Source organism: Python bivittatus, unplaced genomic scaffold (genome assembly GCF_059951505.1).
Source record: "Python bivittatus isolate LINGU-HERP-01145 unplaced genomic scaffold, Pbiv_v1 ctg000850_np1212, whole genome shotgun sequence".
NCBI classification, from domain to species: domain Eukaryota; kingdom Metazoa; phylum Chordata; class Lepidosauria; order Squamata; family Pythonidae; genus Python; species Python bivittatus.
Window position 1 is genome coordinate 21,595,277 of NW_028277112.1, and position 19,389 is coordinate 21,614,665.

A 19,389-nucleotide genomic window follows, 5' to 3' on the forward strand; every position below is an offset into this window, starting at 1 on the left:
GACAATTCAGAATGGTAATTGGCTTGACTATTTATTTAATCACTATGTCACCTGCATTAGATGCATTTGTAACAGTGAATGCCTCGTCCAACTCATATTGTTGTGTGGCTTCATATACGCTTTGCTGAATAAATTTGAAAGTTCTTTCGCAATACTAAAAAACAAATCAGCCCTGTCATTACAGAAAGTTAGAATACTTAATGAAGAAATAAGAAATATTACATTGCATTGCACACTCTCTGTTTACATTAATTTTTGCAATCATTAAGTTGTTTCTACCTGTCCCATTCAGTCTGGCAGGAGAGGCATACTCTGAGTCCCATCAACTAAGGAGTGTCAACTGGCCGACCCAGGAGGAAAATCTTTTCTGTCATCGTACCCACCCCCTGGAATGCCATTTCTTCAAAGATCAGGTTGGCCTCTTCCCTAAGGCCTTGAAGATGTGGCTCTGTGCTTGAGCCTGGGGGCCCTAGGCATGGGACAGAGTCCATTTTTTTGTTATACCAACTGTTAAATTGTGGCTCTATAATTTTTTCCAGCTGCTATGGGTTTTATATTTTGTTGTATATGTTTTTAACATTTTTTATTTTGTTATCTCCCCAGAGTCATGTATGTGAGATGTGAGATGGCCATATAAATGTATGTGAGATGTGAGATGGCCATATGTGAGATTGAGATGGCCATATGTGAGATGGCCATATAAATCCACTGAATGAATGAATGAATGAGAATAACAAATGGAATAGCCAATAAGAGTCCATTATTATAGTTTGGTATGGATCTGTCTTACCTTCCTTTGCAAAGCCTTCTGTACATAGATGATACTAAATGAAAACTATTAGTCTTCATTGCCAAAATGCTTTCTCTCCATATATTTTGCATGCTGTGGACATATAGCTTTGCAGTCTATTGATAAAAGCATGTGATTTGGATGACAAATCTAAGTAACGTTAGAAAGTTTTACTGTATAAAAGCAATGGATCACAAAAGTGGGTAGAATTAATATGGACTACTCATAAATATCCAAAAATGCTCATGTTATAAATAAGAGTGTGTGATGCTTTAATGTTTTAAGGATATGTAGCTCTGGGAGATGGAAGAACTAAAGGTAGATATTAAGAATCAACTATTGCTAGAAATGGTCAGCAAATCACAGCATCATGTTCCCTGGCAAAATTTGCCAACAAATGTTCAGTGGACTTTTGGAAATGCAATCTTGTTGGAAAGTAAAACACATTCTTCTCTATCATGACAGGGCTCTTGATCTACCATGGAGCAGAGTTTCATCTATGAGCCCTCATTAGACCTCTTCTCCAGATCACTGGAATGAGTGTTACAGCTTCTCCAACTCCCTGGTTATTGCAAACACAACTTTCTGCTCCTGTTATCAGTAAAATAATCTTTTCCATTGACCAAATGATTGTTGACAGACTGCCAAGGCCTTAGGTTCCTCATTCCTATTGTAAATGGTTACACTTAAGGTTTTTTTTAAAAAGTGCTTTTAACTCTGCGTCATCTCATATACATTAAATGCCAAGAACTACTGGGTCTTAAAAAGAATGTCTAAGAGCTATAGGTAGCTTGCAGTTATACTTAAGATTTTCAGAAAGGAGGGTTGAGAAGTTGTTAAAAAATGTTCCACCTTACAAATATTAAATATAACTTTAAAAAATACAGGACATAGTACAAGTGTAATTAATCTGGAATGAAGATCAAATTATAAGGTCATACATATTGGGCTCAAGAATGATAGCTGATGGGAAACTGGATTTGGATGTTGGGCAAGAGGGTATCTGAAATGTCATATGAATAGGGAATGAACAAGGAAAGCAGCAAAAACAGAATTCAGGCACTGGGGTTATAAGCTAAGGTTTGGAAGTATATATATTTAGAAAGGTAAAATTGTTTTCATGAAATCTAAGAAGTAGAAACCAAAATGGCAGTCTGATGTGGTTTTACAAATAGCTGTGGAAAGAAGGAATGCGAAAAGCAAGGGTGAAAGGGAAAGATATAACCAACTGAATGCAGATTTCCAGAGAATAGCAAGGAAAGATAAGAAGGCCTTCTTAAATGAACAATGCAAAGAAATCGAGGAGAACAATAGAATGGGGAAGACTAGAGATCTCTTCAAGAAAATTGGAGATATCAAAGGAACGTTTAGTGCAAAGATGGGCATGATAAAGGACAAAAAAGGCAGGGACCTAACAGAAGCAGAAGAGATTAAGAAGAGGTGGCAAGAATACACAGAAGAACTATACAAGAAAGATCTTAATGTCCCTGATGTCCATGCTGGTGTAATCACAGACCTTGAACCGGACATCCTAGACAGCGAAGTCAAGTGGGCCTTAGGAAGCATTACTAACAACAAAGCTAGAGGAGATGACAGTATTCCAGCTGAGTTATTTAAAATATTAAAAGATGATGGTGTTAAAGTGCTGCACTCAATATGCTAGCAAGTTTGGAAAATGCAACAGTGGCCACAGGATTGGAAACGGTCAGTTTATGTTTCAATTCCAAAGAAGGACAATGCCAAAAAATGCTCAAACTATTGCAAAATTGCGCTCATTTCACATGCTAGCAAGGTTATGCTCAAAATCCTACAAGCTAGGCTTCAGCAGTATGTGAACCAAGAACTACCAGATGTACAAGCTGGGTTTCGAAGAGGAAGAGGAACTAGAGATCAAATTGCCAACATCCGCTGGATCATGGAGAAAGCACGAGAGTTCCAGAAAAACATCTACTCCTGTTTCATTGACTATGCAAAAGCCTTCAATTGTGTGGAACACAACAAACTGTGGCAAATTCTTAAAGAGATGGGAGTACCAGACCACTTTACCTGTCTCCTGAGAAATCTGTATGCGGGCCAAGAAGCAACAGTTAGAACTGGTCATGGAACAACCGATTGGTTCAAAATAGGGAAAGGAGTATGACAAGGTTGTATATTGTCACCCTGCTTATTTAACTTATATGCAGAGTACATCATGAGAAATGCCAGGCTGGAAGAGTCAAAAGCTGGAATTAAGATTGCAGGGAGAATCATCAACAACCTCAGATATGCAGATGATACCACTCTAATGGCAGAAAGTGAAGAAGAACTAAAGAGCCTCTTGATGAGGGTGAAAGAGGAGAGTACGAAAGCTGGCTTGAAACTCAACATTAAAAAAACTAAGATCATGGCATCTGGACCCATTAATTCCTGGCAAATAGAAGGAGTAGAAATGGAAGCAGTAAGAGACTTCATTTATTTGGGCTCCAAGATCACCGCAGACGGAGACTGCAGCCATGAAATTAAAAGACGCTTGCTCCTTCGGAGGAAAGCTATGGCAAACCTAGAAAGCATATTAAAAAGCAGAGACATCACCTTGCCGACAAAGATCTGTATAATCAAAGCTATGGTTTTTCCAGTAGTAGTGTATGGCTGTGAGAGCTGGACCATAAAGAAGGCTGAGCGCCAACGAATTGATGCCTTTGAACTGTGGTGCTGGAGAAGACTCTTAAGAGTCCCCTGGACTGCTAGGAAGTCAAACCAGTCAGTCTAAAAGGAAATCAACCTTGACTGCTCATTGGAAGGATTGATAATGAAGCTCAAGCTCAGATACTTTGGTCACCTAATGCGAAGAGAGGACTCTTTGGAAAAGACCCTGATGCTGGGAAAGATTGAAGGCAAAAGGAGAAGGCAGAGGATGAGATGGTTAGATAGCATCACTGAAGCAATGAGCATGAAACTGAGCAAACTCAGGGAGGTAGTGAAGGACAGGAAGGCCTGGTGTGATATGGTTCATGGGGTCACGAAGAGTCGGACACGACTTAACGACTGAACAACAACATTTTCATGGTAGCATCTTGCTGACACAATTCATTTATCATTGTACCTTATAGTAGTTCCTTGCAGTCGATCTATTTTCTTATTTAGCTCTGCAATAATGCTATGAAGCTCTGTGATCCGTTCCTCATAGCGAAGCGTTGTACGCTCTTGCACATCTTCATGCTCTCTCATTAGGTGAGACTGTTCACACTAAACAGTGTAAAAAAGAAATTTAAAGGTAATATGGTGGCAATATAAAAATATGATACAAGATACGTAGTGTTTACAACCTGTCATCTTCCCAATCATAAAAAACCTTATAGCAGGTTTAGATCAGTTAGGCTGACTAACAGTAATTTCCTTCAAGGATTAATATAATAAAGTAAGTCATAATAACACTGCTTTTTGTGTGAATCTCATCCTTTGGTCAAATTATTTTTCTTTGTAAAAATAAAAAACAAAGGCAGACAATGAAGTTTAAAAAGACAGTTAAAACCTGGCTCCATCCCCAGGTGCCTGGGGACAAGGAAAGTTCCCAGCTTGTGAGTTATAGTATATGTTATTCTTGATTGCCATTTAATTCTTTTAGTTTGCTTTAGTGGTATGTGTTATTTCTTTTTTGTATTTTTGTTTAATGATTTTGTACACCACCCAGAGTCATGTTGTTGGGGTGCCATATAAATGTACTAAATAAATAAAACAAAGTGAATCCACTATACACATTCACAGCACAGGAATAATATATCCTCATCACAACAAGATAATTTAGTAGGTAAGTGAAACTCTAATTCTTCAGATGCTATTGAACTACAATTTTCAGAACTTGTTCTTTACTCTTGCTGCACAGTACCGGTTTCAGTCTACCTCCTGCTGCAATATCATGTGCATTTCCTGTTCCAATAAGCAGCAAAAAGACTGATTTCTGGATGGCCCTATCTGCAGAACAAGGTGGCAATGACTTCTGGATGTCATCCCACTTATAAAAAAAAGAGGCCAATCTGCTCAGTGTGTTTGCTAAAGAAATGTCCTGTCTGGTGAGATGGACTACAGCGAAATGGTTTTCTGGCTATGTGCCAGTCTCAAACCTGAACTATTTATTAAAGAAGAGAAAGACTCCTACCAAAAATATTAACTCTGGAACATTCCTGATGGCTACTTATGCAGAAAGTTATATATATAAATCACAGAAGTCACAATGAAAAACCTATCAGTCCTACGATATTGATACAACTCGATGTGTCCTCTCTCTTTAGATAAACTACATCCTGTAGTTTCATTGGAATGAGATTCTGTACCTCCACAGACTGAGATAGGTGCATGAGCCTAAATGAAAATTTCAAGTGATGAAAGTTCCATAATAAGACAGGATCATTACATTATTACTCAATGTATCAATCAAATTATTCAAGATAATTTACAAGGTGTGGCAAGTCAAGCTAAGGGAGAAGAGTTAGATTTCCAGTTAACTGATTTACTGTTGTTTTAAATTTTAGAGTAGGAACCACCCTAAGCAAAGCAGGCAGGACTTTTCCTCTTGAGAGTAAGCTGGTGCAATGCTTGAATGTGTCAGTGGGTGGATGAAGATGAATAATGATCTTGATATGGGGATAATCTTCACATATCTGTTGGGTTTAACTTTGTGTGAAAGGCATATTCCATGATTTTATGGTAAAACCACCACCAGCCTGTAAACTAAACTAGAAATCTAAGCTAGATATTCTCTATAACTGTGCAATCCTTGACATAACTATCCCATTAGCTTCACTGGAAATTAATTCATGGTTTTTATGGAACTGTTACCCTAAGTAATTTAAAGAAGTTACTCCATGCTATTTTCTCATTCTTTCATCAGAGCAGCAAATATTCCAGGCACAAGTTTCTCAATATTACATTTTTACTTAATTGAAGAATTATTAATACTTGGAAGTAATCAGAATAATTTAGAAGACTGATATTAGTCATCTTCTATTTCATCATAATATTCACAGCCACAACCCAGCTAATTTTTTTTTCTGATAGTACAAATCTTTAAAAATATTGAATTGCATAATACTAGTCTGTTGAAGATTATTAAGTGCTTTTTGTTTAATTATTGATCTACTTTTATAGAAGAGTTATCTGTTTATTAGTGTGTTTAATCTTCTCCTTTCAGGAAGTTGATGACCATGTGTCTCCACAGTGTCCCTTCTGTGCCACTCTTGCACATTCTTCATAATTTAGACAAATCCAGTTATGAATCTTGTTACTGTAGGTGTCTCTTTGTCATCTCCTGCTTTTCCCTTCTATTGTTCCTTCTAACCAAGTCCATTATATAGAGCTGCATCTATGACCCAAATATCTCAGTTTTCTTTGTTGATGGTCTTTATGAAGATTTTTTTCTCCTGTGCCATCTCTAAGACTTCCAAGATTTGATCCTTTGTTATTCCAAAGGATTCTTAAGGTTCTTCTTAAAGCCATATTTCAAAGGCTTTCAGACTGTTCTTAGTGTCCTTGGACATTGTCCATGTTTCACAATTGTAAAGGAGAATTGACCAAATATAGCATTTAATCATTCTAATTCTTCATTTTAAATCTATTTCTCTTGAGATTAGAATATTCTTCATTTCTAAAACAGCATTCCTGGCAATTTCTATTTGCCTCTTTCTTTCACCAACTGTTTTCTCATCTTCTAAGATTAAATGTCCAAAACAGACAAAATTCTTGTCTTGCTAAAGAGGGATATTATAGATCATAGTTTTTATTTTGCCCCTCCCCCCTGATTATCCTCACCTTGGGGTTTTTGTATTAAAATGTAACGTATACTTTTCACTTTTATCAGAATCTTTAGTTCTTCTTTTTCTGTCAGGAGTGCAGTATCATCTGCACATCTTAAATTGTCTATTACTTATCGACAATCATGGTGCAGTTCTTAGTTCATTAAATAGTTCTTCAGTATAGACACTGAAAATGAGAGGTGACACGCCACTAGTACACTTCCTTCTGGATTAAAAATCTCTTTGAAAAATCTCCTTCAGTCTTAAAAGAAATTTGCTTCCAGGATAGATGCATTATAATCCTAATCAGAATTAATTATTATAGCTATCATGTGATCTCCAAAGATTAATTATCTAGTGATGTGATGATCATCATGTACATTTGCCTGCTTGATACTGTATTTCCCCATACGAAAAAATCCCAGATTTCATACTGGAAGGAGTGAAGTAATCAATATTATCATGTCTTTTTCTGTCATCACAATAGATATATTGCATACCAGGAGAGTACTCAGAGAATTCAAGGCAGACTAACTACAGTGGAAATGTCATGAATATGATAATTTGTGATTATTAAATCACATTAATACTAATCACACACAACTCTGATGTATGAACTAACTCTTGTCCAAGCTAAGCAAGGATTTCCTTTTGATCTTCCTATTATTATAAGTAAACAGTCTTTGATAATTTGAAACATAATATTCTCTGACCACTTTTCAAAACTCTGCATCTGAGATACTGATATTGTTTATGTTTCTCTAAACCTAATTTGTTCATGACTTAATAAAGATGAGACCAAAGGACTCCTCTCTTGTGTCTTCTACTGCCTCCTACACAATAGCTGTTTTGCATGCCAAAGAACATGTGGCTGATGCCACTTGAAAAAAGCCTAGAAAAGAAGGATGCTTGAAACATTCAGACAAATCTTGGTACCTGACTGATATTGCCATTTCATCTAGGCAATGTAAGAAAGCATCTAAGTCAGGGGAAGAAAATCTGTGGGCCTCTGGATGTTGCTGACTTATACATAATACATTATTTTATTATTTACAACAGATCATGCTGGAAGGAGCCATTTAGGCCATTGATTCCAAGCCCTTGTCCAGAGGGGAATTCAAATTGAAATATCACCAAAGATGGATGTCTAGCCCCTGCTCAAGCACACCCAGTGGATGGGAACCTATTATTTTCCTGAGTAGTTGGTTCCATTGCTGAACTGCTCTTACTGTTAGGAAACTAGCACATTTTTCTAACATGCATTTAGAATCCATTCCTTGGGTGATACACTCTGGAATGATAATAAACTGGTCTTGACCTTCTTCTGTATGACTTTCTTTCAAGGACTTGAAAAGTGCTATCTCCCCCCACCCCATTCTTGTTTCCTCAGGCTAAATATTCCCAATTCCTTCATTCTCTTGTCATAAAATTTTATTTATAGTTTAGCAATTATCCTTGTTGCCCCTCTCTGAACATATTCCAGTTCATCTAATTTTTTTTTTAAGTGTAGTTGACCCAAATGGATGCAATACTTAAAGTCAGGTCTGATCTACACACAATAAAGTGAAACTGTGAGAGAACAGTAGGGTGACTACCAGGACTGTTCCTCTTACACATTCTGTCATCCCATGTTACTCCCGTACCTTCAAGGAATGTGGATACAGGGGAATAAGCAGGCAGGCAGGGTTGCCATGGCTGATGGCAGAACTACCAAAAGTTGCTGGGTTGTTAGAGAGAGAAAGAAAAAGAGAACAATATTGTCAACAGAGAAGGCTGCTGAACATTTTTTTATGTGTTCCTGAGCTGGTGAAAAGTTCAAGTCCCATGAAAAGTGACTGAAAAAGCCAGAGGCAGGAGTTGGTGTAGATAGTTTCAGTGTGAGGTTCAACTGGTAGGCCAGCCACTGGTGATCAGTATGGGGTCTGGGCAGGAGGAATCAAGGGAGCTCGATTAGCAAATTGGCTAGTGGTAAGTATCCACATCTGGGAGCAGCCTCAGCCAGTAGGAGCAAGTGGCAGTGCACAGTGGGGTGCTTACCTCAGCAGTCAAGCTCTGGCCATAGCAATATCCATGGAGATTTTGGCCAATAAACCGGTTAGCAGTGAGTGAAGCCCATGAAAAAGAAATGGTTCTTTAGACTTGTGAGGAAGTTTGTCAAGTGAGGAAGAGCCAGGGCCTGGACAATACCAGTTGCAGTTTGCTAGGTATTCAACTGACAGAGTATGGCCCCCAACAGCAAAAAGGCTCTAACTGGAAGAAGAGAAACTCAGCTGAAATGGCAACATAACATTCCAACTGGGAACAGTCAGAAGCTTTAGCTGGAGGACCATGAATCATCCCCATCAATGGCAAGAGAGAAACCTAGTCAGTCAGCAGACACCAGACCTGCTCAGCTACTAGTGCTAGGAGCACTCAGTGACTGGTGAGAAAGAAAAGAGTTGGTGAGAGGAAAAATAAAGTCTCCCATGAAGTCTCCTGGTGGAGAACCAAAGGATAGGAAGGTCCCTAACATGAGCTATCCTGTGGTGGTCAATGATAGCCATTTGCAAGGGATGGCAATACAATTTGAGAGAAGAAAGGAGTTGAACTTTTAGATGCATGGGACAGAGGAAACCAAGATCCCGCTAAATCAGGTGGCAGTGGTGTAGAAACCCCTTCAAGACATAGAAAAAGGTAAGAGGAAAAGAAAGAGGAAACCTTCTAAGGTTCATGGACAAGAAGAGTCTAAAGTGCCAAGCTACCCCCAAATATGCAGCGGTGGCAAAACAAGGGAATGTGTAAAATAGATACAGCCAAATTTTATTTTCCCACATTAACAAGTTGGCAAAGTATTCGAGTCAAGTTTAGCTTCTCAAACGTAGTCTGGGAAAGTAGCTGAGGCTGAACCAACTCAGAGATAAACAGGTGTTGGTTGGAACAATTCCCCCCCAAAAAAGAAACTGAATGCTAAAATTTGTTTTCTTCACATCTTTGTAGCATTAAAGAAAAAAATGCTATTCACTAGCAACTAGTCTAAGTATTTTCTCAAGTTTTGTACCACCCCAAATCTATGACAGGAAATATTACTTCTATATTCCTATTGATACAGCCTAATTTTGCATTTGCCTTTTTTGCAGATACATCACACTGCTACTCACCTTCATTTTTTTTTTCACATCGGTTATTACCAAGCCAGGTATCCCCATCCTTTTTTACTTGTGCACTTCATTTAGGTTTCCTAAGTGAAGAATTTTGTACTTATCTTTACTGAATTCATTATGTTATTTTTCAGCCCATTTCTCTAATCTCTCAAGATTGTTTTGAATTTTACTTCTGTCTTCTTTGGTATTAACTATCCTACCTTAACTATCCACTTCATATCATCTGAAATTTGTTTCCCTCTACCTATTCTTCTAAGTCATTAACAAAACTGTTTTAAGAGTGCAGGACTCAGTCTTGTGGCCTCACTCAGTATCACTCCAATATGATGAAATACCATTAGGTCACCACATGACTACTCCACTGTGAATACCAGATTTAAAGCATGGCCAAACATGTGAGACAGGTTGTGGTAACCTGGGATAAACTCATAGTTGTCACACAAGCTATAAATTCCCATGGAAGGGAGGCTGAAATCAGGCTGAACCATGAATCCACAACTAGCCTTGCACTGAGATCCTGCCGCTTAGTGTGGGATGCCACCATGCAGCTGGAACAGTATAATAGCAGCAATCGCAGCTTGCCCCTCTGGCCTAGCATTATGAACAAGGCTTCACATCTGGCCACCTGAAAACAGTGTTCCTCACAACAGTTAGTGTCTTCCAGTAAATAACTGCTATTCTGCCTCCCCACTCCTGGGTCAGAACTGATGTAAAAGATAAAACTCAGCTGGACTGATCTTCAGGAGGGGAAGTTTCCCCTCTTCATCCAGCTAAGTCTTAGTGATATATGCCAGATCTGTCTTTTTGTCCACAATTGAATCATGGACAAAGCTAATTTGATTGCAAGCAGATCTGCCAATTAAAGTCCCCCCTCACTACAATGTTGTGCCTCTTTGAAAGATCTGCCTCTGCTTTTGGAAGGCATCATCTACTTCTTTTCCTTGGTTGGTAGATAAAAGTAGGTATCAACAAGAATATTAGCTTTTTGTTTCTCCACTTATTTTAATAAACAAATGCAAGTTAATAATTGTAATAAATGAATTAATGGAATACTGCATTCTCAAGCAAATGCAACACGTTGAAAAGCAGTTCAATAGAGGTCACATTTCTACAAACTGATTACAGACAATGACTTATCAATGCCAGATAGTCCATTAATTTCTCTACAAACAAAATTTGCTTCAATGGTTGGGAAGCTCAATAAATAGACATTTGAACTGAGTGTGCCACTTCCACTGGTATGAAACTTGTTAGTCATATTTGCAGGAATTTTGTTTTTCATAAACTGTACAAATGCTTTGAACTAGGGCAATAACTTGATTATGTATTACTAATATAAATGCTTGTATATCTTTGTTTAGTAAGATAACATAATTTTTTTCCCGAACACCCCTAGTATAAAGAAACTAGCACGTTTTGCTATGTTCCTCTGTGAAAAGTCACATTTGATGCCTTTGATGTTACAACACCACCTATTCTTTTTATTGGTTTAAATCCTTGAGGTATTAATAGCGAAGACCGTTTTAGCAAGTTAAATAATGACTAACCTGGGCTTTTGCCAATTTCTTTTCCAACAAATCTCTCTCTCGTTCTGTTTGTTGTAGGCGCTTATTAAGTTCAACGATGTCGCCTTTCAAAGATGCCAGTGCTGCTAAATGGAACTGTAATATATAAACAAAAATAGAGCTACAATTAAATGCAATCAATAAAACATTTAACGTCCTGGTTGAGATAATGCAACTGGTGTAATTCAGGTATAAAATTTCATACTTTGGAATTTGAAATGAAGAAATAGAACAAGCTATTTCACATTATTCAAATAATTCCATTTTGTATACCTCCAGCACTAATGTTGAATACTTTTGCTTATTTGAATTTAATTAGTTTATTTAATAACCATGTTTCTACTCTGCCACATTCCAGAAACTTTTGGAAGCTGACATAGGTTACAAAAAGTAAAACATTCATATCATAACAACCATAAAAATGGTAAAATAACACCACCCAAACATAAAATAACACACAATAAAAATAGAAAGTAAAGATGGCATGATAAAATCAGGAGAAGGCTCTGTAGAAGAACTCAACTTGGAGGCTGTTCCACAGAATTGGCACCATCACAGAAAAGCAGCACCTTCTAACTTCAGCCTCCTGGACCCCCCCCAAAATGTGGGATCAGTAATAGTTTCTCTCTGTTTGATCTGACTGGCTGGGCTAGTACTGGTTGGAATAGATGGTGCTGCAGACATCTAGGCATCAAGCCATAAAGGGCTTGATAGGTTAAAACCAACATCTTAAACTGTACCTGGAAACCAACTGAAACACAGGGTCTGCAAAACCAATGTTACATGCTCCTAGAAACCCAAAAGTAAGCAGTCTGCTGCATTTTGGAGCAACTGTAGTTTCCAAGTAGTTTTTAAGGGCAGCCCCAAGTACAGAGTGTTCCTGTAGTCTTGCTGGGTGATGATAACTGCATGAATTACTGCAGCTAGGTCTTCCTGCCGCAGGTAGGGTCACAACTGATGTACCAGCTAAAGCTGGGTGTAGTCCCTCTGGCACAGCTTCCACCTGCTACTCCAAGCAGGAGCCATGAGTCCTGAAGGACCCCCAAGTTCCTGATGAGAGTGTTTGCCCATCAAAGAACAACTCTGATGCAACAGAGAACCCCAATGTATCCACAGCAACTCAGACTTACTAGGTTTCAGCTTCAGCTGTTCTTTTCCATCCAGACCCAGATAGCCTCCAGGGATCAGAAAAGGTCATCAACAATAGTGATGTACAATTGGGTATTATTAGCATACTGATAATACTATACCCCAAACTGTTGAATGACCTCTCCCAGCAGCATTATATAGAAGTTAATGAGCAGAGGAGAGACAAACAACCATCTTTTCTATACAAACGTAATGGAGCCCAATACATTCTAAATATTTTTGTTGTATAAGTGGAAGTTTTAGGTCCATTGACATTCTTGCTATATATGTTAAGACACTTTCCTATTGTCTAGGGAATATAGGAACCTCTAATTCTTTATTCCACTCATCTCTTAGCATCTGCATATCAAATTGATTTATTGATAGCAAATATCTATAAAAAGTAATAGGTTTTTAGTTTTAAAGTTTTTCTAGTATCTCAACTGTCTCAGAAGTGAATATCCTGCTGGTCCGAACAATGTTGTCAATAAATGTTGTAGCTGTAAATATTGCCATTGGGTTACATCTGATAGATGACTTTTATCTCTTAACACAGCATATGTTAAAAATTCATCTTCATCATCTATCAATTGGTCCAAAGTCAATATCCACGGTTCCATCCAATTTTTACATATCACCATCTTTTTCCCAATTTTTAATGTTGGGTTTCTCCACAAAGTCAATTTAGCATGGGAAAAAGGATCAAATCTTTTTTTATTAGACATTACATTTCATAGCTTTCTAACTGACATAATGGTTTTGAGAGATACTAGAGTTCTATTGTATTTAGATTCTAATACTATCCATCCAACCAAAGATACTATATATGTATATTCCAAAGTTGCCCAAATTGGAAAATTAACACCAATTGTTGGCTTCCAGTATTCAATACTTGACAATAGGTAAGCTTGATGATATATCTTCAAATTCGGACAATTGAATCCTCCTTCATTAATTTATATATTTTGTTTACATAACAGGTAACTGAGTCATATCTTCGGTTATGCATATACCTAAATATTTAATGGATTCGGTACAATATCAATATGGATTGATATTCCTTAAATGGATGGGTAGCCAAATTTTCACCTATTTGCATCAACTCCAGTTTGGAGCAGTTAATAGAATATCCTGCTATTTTACTAAAGGCATCCATCATTTGCATCAACACTGGAATAGTAGTGTGAGGTTCAGAAATAAATAAAAAATATCATCTGCAAATAAAATCAGTTTTTCAATTGAATTATGTGCTACTCTGTAAATCTCCCTATGTTGTCTAAATGCACAAGCCAAGGGTCTAGCATTTAGCCAAGGGTATCAAAAAGCAAGGGTGAAAGTGGACAGCCTTGTCTAGTTCCTCTAAATAATGGGAAAGTAGCAGAAAGCATACCATTAACCTTTACTTTAGATGTGGGCTACTCATATAATATCTTGGTCCATTTTATAAATTTCAAAGGAAATCCAAACCTATTTAGTACAGCAAACAAAAAATGTCTATACATTTTGTTAAAAGCTTTTTCAACATCTAATGATAAAATTACAAATTGGTCTCTATTTTTATTCAAGTCTATTAAATCTACAACTAACCTAATGTTGTCTGCTGCTTGCCTAGTTTTTATAAACCTTGCTTGATCATTCTTAACAACAAAAAGTATCACTTGCTGTAAACTATTTGCTAGCACTGCTTAAGATCTTTGTAACAACATTAATCACTGAAATTGGATGATAATTACCACATTGAGTATTATTTTTACCTGACATAATTGCAATATAAGCCTGATTAAATGCCTCTGATAATATTCCCTTATCAAGTATCTCATCGTACAATTGACAAAGTTTTGGCACCAAAAGTTCTATAAATGTTTTATACCACTCTACAGGAAGTCCATCCAATCCTGGTGTTTTACCATTTGCCATTTTTAAAATTATTTGTTTAATCTCTACCTCAAACTGTACAGCAAATAAAAGTTGTTTTTGTGTGTCATCTAAGTGTGGCAGGTGTATATTCTTTAAAAAGATCTCTATATCCTCATTCAATATATTTTCTGGTTTGCTATATAATTCTGAATAATTTTTTTAAAAAATTGATAATTTATATCTTTTGAAGTTTTATATATTTCATCTCTTTCACCTCCAATAATTGGAATCATTGCCCTTTCTTTTGCTTTAAACAATTAGCTAAAATTTTACCAGGTCTTTCACCATTCTCCCAATATCTGTCATAAACATGCTAGCATGAATTCTGTCTGCTGTGATATTATAGTATTTAGTTCGTATTTCTTCTTCTGTATTTCTCTGTACAAAATAGTAGATAGGCATCTAACCATCTGTGTCAGGCCTAGCCCAAAGAACTCCTGGAGACCATGCAGGTTCAATCAGCAAGGTTTATTTGCCAGCTCCTGTTTACAGAAATCTTCTCAGACTGACCAGCAGTTCCCAGGCACAAGTCTCTACTATCTTCTGGAATGTTTAGGGATGCGCCAGCTTTCTCTGCTTATCTCCAGAGCGTTGCTCTGGAGACGAGAGCACCGTTTTCACCCCCCCTTCCTCCATTCCAGTCCATCACAATCTGTGCCCATAAATATTTCAATTCATCTTTCAAGTTATTTTCCTTTTTATTTTTAATCTTATTTTTGTATGATGGGTAAGCAATAATTTGACCTCAGATATAAGATTTACTGTATATGCTTCTGATTCAAAAATTCGGGCACCTGATGTTTCTGAATTGAAATCAAAGTATTGGATAGTCTGTACCCTCATTAGTTGTACAAATTCTTTATCATTCAATAAGGGGACAGTGAAATACCAAATTCTCGATACTTTGACCTGTTTCTGAAATACAAAATTCAAAATAATCTAGTAAGGAATTATCTCTCATAATAAGAGAGACGAGCTATAGTGCTATCCCACTGAGAAGCTGTGGTTTGCCACTGCCTCCTTCCTAGGGCTGAGAGTGACTGGCCCAAGGTCACCCAGATGGTTTCATGCCTAAGGCAGGACTAGAACTCACGGTCTCCTGGTTTCTAGCCTGATGCCTTAACCACTAAACCATGGCAGCTGAGATGAAGGTTGCTGAAGTAACACTTTTGGCACAGAAAGACTAGGACAAATGGAAACTATAGAAATCTTTTCTCAACAGCATACTTTTTTGATATATTGAACTGGAATGGTGTTCCATTTATGAACATCGCAAATACAAAGAGAATCAAACAAAGCTGAGATTGAAAATTCTTATTTTCTTTGTTATTGTTTACTAAAAAGCATGTTGTGCCCTACAGAGAGCCAAGAGGCCTGCACCTGTTCACTTTGGAAGCAGGAGAAATACTGTGTCCACAGAAGTTCCTGGTGCCTGTAGCAAGTCTCATTGTAGATCAAACTAGAGATTATCCTTAAGGTTCTAAACCACAGAATTGGAAAGAGAGTGATAGCTAAATGAAAACAAGGCCTAGTCACAAGTAGATACAGCGCAGCAAATTGGATCTGAACACCTTCCACCTCTTTGAAACCTTTTCAAATCCAAACTAAATTGCAATTTGATGGCTGTGTGGGGTTGGAGTGGGCTTAAATTAATGATGGAAATAAGGGTGGTTCTTATTTCCATCATTATTTCTATTCTTACTATTAACATCCAAGGAGGGAAGGAGGGAGAAACAAAGCCAAAGAAGAATCTATTTTTTTTTTCCTGGTCTTGTCTCTTCCACTGATGTTGTCATATCCTCAGACGACTTCTTATGGTATCTTGGAACCTCAGGAGGCTGAGCTGTAACCTTCAGCCCCTCAAATGTTGCCCAAATCTTCTACAAATCTGTTTTCAACTCATGGGCAAATAAATAAATACAGGGAAACATCTGTGCCTCAGTTGGCACTTCCAATTTGTAATCTTACAGCAATTGCTCTGAAAGACATAGTTAGGCTTACCAAGATGGTATATCAAGATACTTTTGTGCCTCAAATGCTTCAGGATGTTTATGGTATCCTTTTTCAGTTTCTTCTTCTACCTAAATGACAGCTCTGTTGCAGCCCTATTTCTTTAAAATGATTGATCAGTGTCTTTCAACATCAGCAAATTTAAGATGTGTGGATTTCAACTCATGCTGGGTGGGGAATTCAGGGAATTCAAGTTCCTAGTGCTGGGAAACACTGATCAATCATTTTAAAGAAATAGAGCTGCAATCTATAGAATAACATCTGTCTAAGCTTTTTACTCTTTTTGTTTTTTTTAAAGCTAATAGTCTATACTTTTATGACACAAGAGGTGAAATGAATGCAGTTAAAGTCCATTTTAGGAAATATATGGACAAGGCTGAAATAAAAAATATAAAAGGGAAGCCATTACCTAGAATAAGTAACCTGACAACTCAAAATCTCCAAAGACAGCTTTGCTGTTTGATCCCCAAAACACTGGGAACATGGAATGCCACAACCCATTGCCTCTTTTAAACAACCATTTCAGAGAAAGGAGTCTCCCTAGGAGAGGGGGAAAAAACCTGCACACCATTATTTTGTGAAAATCTAAACTAAAAGTTAATGAAAATGAATTCAAAACAACGCCCATTATAGGAAAACAAATTGAAGCAGGCATCAAAGCTTCAGATTCATTCACATGTTTATTCAACATGTTCCAAAAGTTTTTACATGACATTAAACAAAATATGAGATTTTAAAAGAGAAAATATATATTCGAATACAATGCAAGCATACTTACAAATTTAGCATGATGTATTAAAATACACCTCAATCTTAGTGGTCAATAATTGTTACTATAAGCCTGGATACATGGAGTGCATATCTCTACAGATCTAGTCTATATTCAGAAATATATACAAATCAAATGGCTGTAGCTGGAAATTCCAACTACTGCAATAAAAACATAAACTAGCTAAATTAAATATATATGTGTATGTGTGTAAATATATGGGGATTGTTGTGCTTATTTTTTCCATTAATTCATTAAATATATGACTTTTGCAATCAGGAGACCCAGAGGCTTTTTTAAAAATTAAGAAACATGCCAGGAATTAGAAAATGGCAAAATCCAAACTAAATTTTGTGCACACATGGCAATATTACCAGCACTATGGCAACCTGTTATAAACCTCATTTGCAACTGATAGCATATGTAAATCTGTTAATAGATACGTATTATAATTTCCTCCTCTGTCATCAATCTTACTGCAAACTTAGGTGGTAAACTTTACTGGAAACTGAATTTTTTCATTTTTCCTGAAACCAGTTCACAAAGAACCATCAGTAGAAAATCTTAGGAAGGAACACACAGTATATACATTTTATAACACCCAGTATTAAAAAGAAGATCTAAGAATCAGGTTTGCTTTTAGATATTCCTCCAGTATCAATGTTCTTATGTTTTCAATGAAAATACTTTGAAATAATTTTTGAGCACAAAACAAACTTGCTCTAGGACAAAAACCATGTTCAATATTCTGTTTATTTATAGCTTAATAAAACAAAGAGGACCAACTGTAAATTTCTGGAAAATAATCTGCACTTGTAATGAAATCAATGGATTCCTCAAAGATTTTCCATTCTGTTCACTAAACATTAAACATTCCATTCTGTTCCTAAAACATTTATATTTAGGAATATTCACACTGACCTCAGAAGAATATCGTACTTCCGAAGATTGTAATTCTGCCTCCAAGACTGTCTGAACAGCCAACTCTTTGCTCCTATCCCTGAGCAATGCTCTACCCCACCCAGTTGGAACAGCTCAGTTGACAATTAGGTAGAAACCCAGATGTGCTAATCTATTTTTCTCACCAAACAGGTTTTCAAGTTTATATTAGCCAATGGATGGAAAAGACATTCAAACAAAATTAAAATAGTAGAAATACGCCAGACTCAAACTCTTAACATTTCTGAGGCAGGAAATTATTTTTTTAAACACTGACTCTACAATATTCTTTAAAGCCAAATATATTACAGTGTGTAAGTTCATAAAATACAAAGCAAAACTGCCTGAGATGGAATTCTAAAAAAATTTTCAGAAGAGAAAAAATGTTCTGGTGTTTCAGAAGGTGCATGAATTGCTAAGAAATGTGAGATAGAGAATAAAGATACTATTTTCCTTGAAAAACTTTATTTTGCTATTTTAAATGAACAAGTATCCTTAAATCCTGCAAAACGTTGTATTCCAAGTAACTGATTCATATAATGATTTTAAAAAAGGATTGCTGATTGGGGAAAGGTGGTAGTAGTGTAATATACTTAGCAAATTAGAGGCATTTTGTTTCTTTTAAAAATTGTAATTGATAATTTGGAACGAACTCATTTAGAAGTAATGATATATACATAATTTGCCTTTCTCTTCATTCTCAGCAGCAATTATAGTACCTGGTTGTAATGAACTGAGACTAATTCCAAAATGAAGCTGCTTTGAGGATTACTAAAGAAAGAGACATTTAGCTGTATTCACCTCTTTTCTCTCACATACAAACAAGCTGTCATAGCAAAGTTACTGAAAAGTGCTGGGGGGTGAGGGTGGGGTGGGCAGCTGTGAATAAAAGGGGAAATTCTCCATTTACACCTGACCCAGAGGTATGAAAATACATAGGTGGTACTGATTAGCTTTCCTTTATGAAGCTTCTGAAATGGGAAAATGTTAAACTCCCCTGTTTTATAGGAAGTACAGATATTCCCATAAAAGTGACCTGTATCTGTCAACTCTCTATTGCAACTTTGCATCAGAGGGAGTTGCACAGAACAGGTCCTCCTAACATCTCAGAGTTATGATAAAGAACGCAAAGAGGCAGGGCCACTCTAAAGCAGCTGCAATTTTGTAATAAACTTGTTTATAGTCTTGGAACTGCACAATCACTCCAGAACATGCTCTAATATGTCAGCTATATTGAATTAAGCTTTCAAAATAATTTATGTTTGCAAGTTAAGAAATGCAACACTGGAGAATGACTAGTTTGAGCATTCTAACAGATAACATAAAAAAAAAAGTACATTAAGAAAACACACACTCTCTCTGT

At 36.7% G+C, this 19,389-nt stretch overlaps 1 protein-coding gene across 2 annotated transcripts in view; it reads right to left on the bottom strand.

Moving 5' to 3' along the window:
• MCC (MCC regulator of Wnt signaling pathway) overlaps nucleotides 1–19,389 on the bottom strand; it is a 210,490-nt gene that overhangs the window by 71,572 nt on the left and 119,529 nt on the right. For both annotated transcript variants that reach the window (XM_088130041.1, XM_088130042.1), the window contains 2 exons: nucleotides 11,246–11,359; nucleotides 3,873–4,015 (listed from right to left, as the gene is read on the bottom strand). In XM_088130041.1, coding sequence (XP_087986167.1) covers nucleotides 3,873–4,015; nucleotides 11,246–11,359 — 257 coding nt within the window. The remainder of the gene's footprint in view (nucleotides 1–3,872; nucleotides 4,016–11,245; nucleotides 11,360–19,389) is intronic.